Genomic DNA, 3593 nt, shown 5'->3' with positions numbered 1-3593 from the left:
ATCCATGAGATGGGCGAGGGAGTGCGAGATCTGTGTTCGTGTTGTAGGGATATGACGCGACAACTGAAACGGTCCTGCCTCCCCTGCCCCTCATCACCAACACCGACTTACCACAGTGAAGGATGGTCAATCAACCCCACACGAATCAAAACATTAGAACAGTGAAATGTATTTTATTTATCCAGATGAGATGAAAACTCCAAGAGACCAGAATAAACTCTCATTTGCAAGTGACCTGGATCATCGAAATGACAAGAAAAACAATTAAAGTACTGAATACATAAAATAGGAATCTGACCAAAACAACTGCGTCACGAGAAATCCAAGTAATTTTGCACTAAAATAAATGTTGAATGAGTTATTTGTCGCCTCAATCGGCTCATTTAGATTCTAAATTGTAAAGCTATTGTGACTCGCATTGGATTTGTGATCAAGTTTCCCGGCAAAAGAACGGTGAGTGGCGTCTTTATGACAATAGTGAACATCACAGAGAAAGACGAACTCAGACAACCTCGCGTAAATTTGTAAATGTGTCGTTAAAACCCGCCACCACCCGACACAGCCAACTAGTAAGGGCTGTCACTTGCCAGTTCGTCAGTTGTACAGCACACCGGTGTGTTGGAGAGCCAAGCCACAACATTTACAATCAGAGAACGACGTTTCGCCAGTAATTACAACTAGCTTCATTCCAGCCAACCTCCTTCTCGTCATCATCATCGTCACTGCTTCCATCACCACCATTACCCCGCACGCCCAAGTGACTCGTCTGAATGAGCGGATGCACGGGATTGGTCAGATTCGATGAGTCATGTGACGTCAATAAAACAGGTCGTAACAATTATGATTAGCATCACACAGCACAGGTGCACACAATGATGAGTGACATCATCAGCACAGGTGATTATTTAAACCCCCGCAGGGAGTGCGATTCTGTGGTTGCTGCTCGTTTTGCTATTTCGTCTTTACACCGCGGTGAGTTCCAGCTCTTGGCGTCTTGAATGCGGATGGACCTCGTGTAGACTACATCCGTAATTTTTCGCATTGGTTCGAGATGGAGGCAGCTGTTCAAGTGTGGGCCCTGATTTGTTAAAAAGCCACTTAATCTAGAGGCTGTCTCCTGAAAGCAGTATTCGTATTCTGAGTTAACCCGTGTAGAGTGTATACGAGTGTGTAATGTGAACGGTAGTGTAGCGGTTGGTGTACTGCAATCGTGAACCCGGTGACCCGAGTTTGATACTCGGCCAACACCCGCAGAGTATTCTTCACCAGTCCTGGGCCTTCCTTTGATCGACTTGGCCGCCAAATGAAGACTGTGTGGTTTTAAACTTCACTACTTGGCAGACAAAGGTGGACTGGGCGCAGTGCTAACCAACCACCTCGTGTGGTGTCCTGGCCTTGAATATATTCTCAAGTCTAAAAGTGATATGCGTGTGATTTTTCTTTTTATCTTCATCGTTGAGTAATTAATGTACGTGTGTTCATTTAAAGAATCTCGTGATGCCTTCGTCTGCTGCCGCCATGGAGGATTTGAGTGCTGTTATGGACATCTTCGTGCGTGAGTTCTGCGCCAGCTGTGAAGGAGGCGCGGGGAGCATCTCCATGAGGAAGCACGCGCTGCAGAATCTGCTCGTGAAGCACATGCGGCCCTACCTGGCGGTGGGTTTCCTGCGAGCTCCGCGCCGCGGCGGCACCGCGCGCCCGTTTTTTGAGCCGTGCGCGTCACCGACTGCGTCTTTTCCCACAGCCGCTCAGCTCTGAGATCGCCCACAGCGGGAGCACCACGGCCTCGAGCCAGCGCTCGGGTCCACGGCTCGAACGACTGAGCGCGCGTAGCCACTGCTAGGGGTTGATTGTGATTGGGCTTCAATGACCACCATAACAGGTTGATTGCTGCTCCTACAGCACTGAGCAGAGCTATTGGTGCATTGCATGTAACAAACTGTTCCATGCTGTAACGACTGCAGGGCGCCTGCGACCCGGATGAAGTGCGCAAGATCATGGGGGATCTTCACGAGAACCAAGGCGCCAGCGTGGACTTCCAAGCGTTCATGGCCACGTGGACGCGGATTCTCGTGGCCGGCCATGCCCCGTTCCATGAGCGCGTGTTCCTCACCAAGGGGCCCTGTGGCACGCCCATTGTTGCTGATAAGCCAAAATAAATGCCTTTAAAATGTGAATAAAATCGCTGGCGAACTGGTTGCTCCTGGTCTTGGTGAATCGTGCGCGTGAAGTTGGGAATCGGCGAGCAGTGGCTGGCTCTTCTCGTGATGCACATTTGATTACGGGCAATTGGCGGTGGGCTTAATGGAACTCCCTAGGTTTGCTGGTACCAAAGAAAGCAACGAGCATGGCATATCACAGATGTTTGGCGAAATCGGCCTTTGTACCGTTTCAAAACAGGTCCGTTATGGGTGGCACTTAACGCCAGTTAATCGCTCTCCGAAAACGGGTACATCCCTGGACTATATTTAATTCTAGACAAATAGGGGTAACGCTTCCTTTTCCGTTCAAGATGTATGAGATCTTGGAAAGAAAATTGTGGAATTTTAAAGTTTCCAATTTCACCCCCTGAAGAGTGATTTTTGGAAGGAAGGTTATCTTCCGGTGTGCTCGTTGAGGTTTAACATGTAATTTCTTGGCGAGTAACTACGACGTAACCGTGTCGCAGCCCTTGCAGACTGAGAAAGCCTTTGAATCCGTGTAAATTAAAGAGGTTCTCAAACCTCGTGCCGATGAGACGCCGTTGATATTGGAGGGGAATCGCACTTTAACCAAAGTTATTCACCGGCATTATAATTTTTCCCGAAACTTTGGTGGAACCAAAGAGATGGAGGGGAGTAACCGCCTATCGTAGGTGATCCAAGTTAACGTGTGATGAGAATTGATGTGAAAACGCGAGAATCGGCAGTGAAAGCCCCCAAAGCTGAGCTCGAGTTAAACTAGCTGAAAAAAGTCACGCATCAGGTCGCTATGCACTTGGAGATCTCTGCTCCAGGCGCACAGCTGGGAAACATCGCAATATTTACGAAAGCTGGCTAGTTATTGAAAGGTGAGCGACGTCACAATAGTAAAAAATGAACCCGTAAAAACAAAGTTTCTCACTATAAATCATTTGTGTGGCATCGGTTTAATTTTTATTCATTTCTGTTTTTCTTGAGTAAGAGTTTGATTTTTAAATCCTTTATATTAAGTTCGCTTGCTTGCTTGCTTACGACCGTGCAAACCTTTCGGTCGTTTATTAACCCACTTCCCGTGATCCAATCGAGCTGACATTTTGCACACAGACTCGTTGTGCGAGACAATTAATGTTCGTGAAAATGTTTTTCCAAAATTTTACACTGTTTAGGGAAAACAAATTAAATATTTAATTACCAATTGTTTAATATTGCAGACAATCATCTGACCCATAGGTAGCAGCCATCTCAAGCCAGAGGACGAGAGGACTCTAGCCGCCACGCATATAAAGGATTTAGAGTGAAAAACTTTGTTTTTACGGGTTATACTTATTATAGTGTGACACATCCAGAATAATTTTCTGTGTTTAGGAATAACGAGTCTGTGTGTGCAAAATGTCAGCTCGATTGGATCACGGG

General features: G+C 46.9%; 1 protein-coding gene across 1 annotated transcript; it reads left to right on the top strand.

The window, feature by feature from the left end:
• Positions 1–1494: 1494 nt before the first annotated feature.
• On the top strand, positions 1495–2159 carry LOC133353998 (protein S100-A1-like). The gene is made up of 2 exons (XM_061570560.1): positions 1495–1656; positions 1965–2159. The coding sequence occupies exons 1-2, from the start codon at positions 1498–1500 to the stop codon at positions 2157–2159; spliced, it is 354 nt and encodes a 117-aa protein (XP_061426544.1). The 5' UTR covers positions 1495–1497.
• Positions 2160–3593: the final 1434 nt, after the last annotated feature.

The sequence above is a fragment of the Lethenteron reissneri genome, chromosome 45 (assembly GCF_015708825.2).
Source record: "Lethenteron reissneri isolate LAM-NWPU_2019-01 chromosome 45, ASM1570882v1, whole genome shotgun sequence".
Taxonomy (NCBI): Eukaryota; Metazoa; Chordata; class Hyperoartia; order Petromyzontiformes; family Petromyzontidae; genus Lethenteron; species Lethenteron reissneri.
This window is presented reverse-complemented; position numbering and strand designations above follow the sequence as displayed.

Coding starts and splice junctions, on each gene's coding strand:
- LOC133353998 (XM_061570560.1), top strand. CDS start 1,498: ATGCCTTCGTCTGCTGCCGCCATGGAGGATTTGAGTGCTGTTATGGAC. Junction 1,657..1,964: donor ACATGCGGCCCTACCTGGCG/GTGGGTTTCCTG, acceptor TAACGACTGCAG/GGCGCCTGCGACCCGGATGA.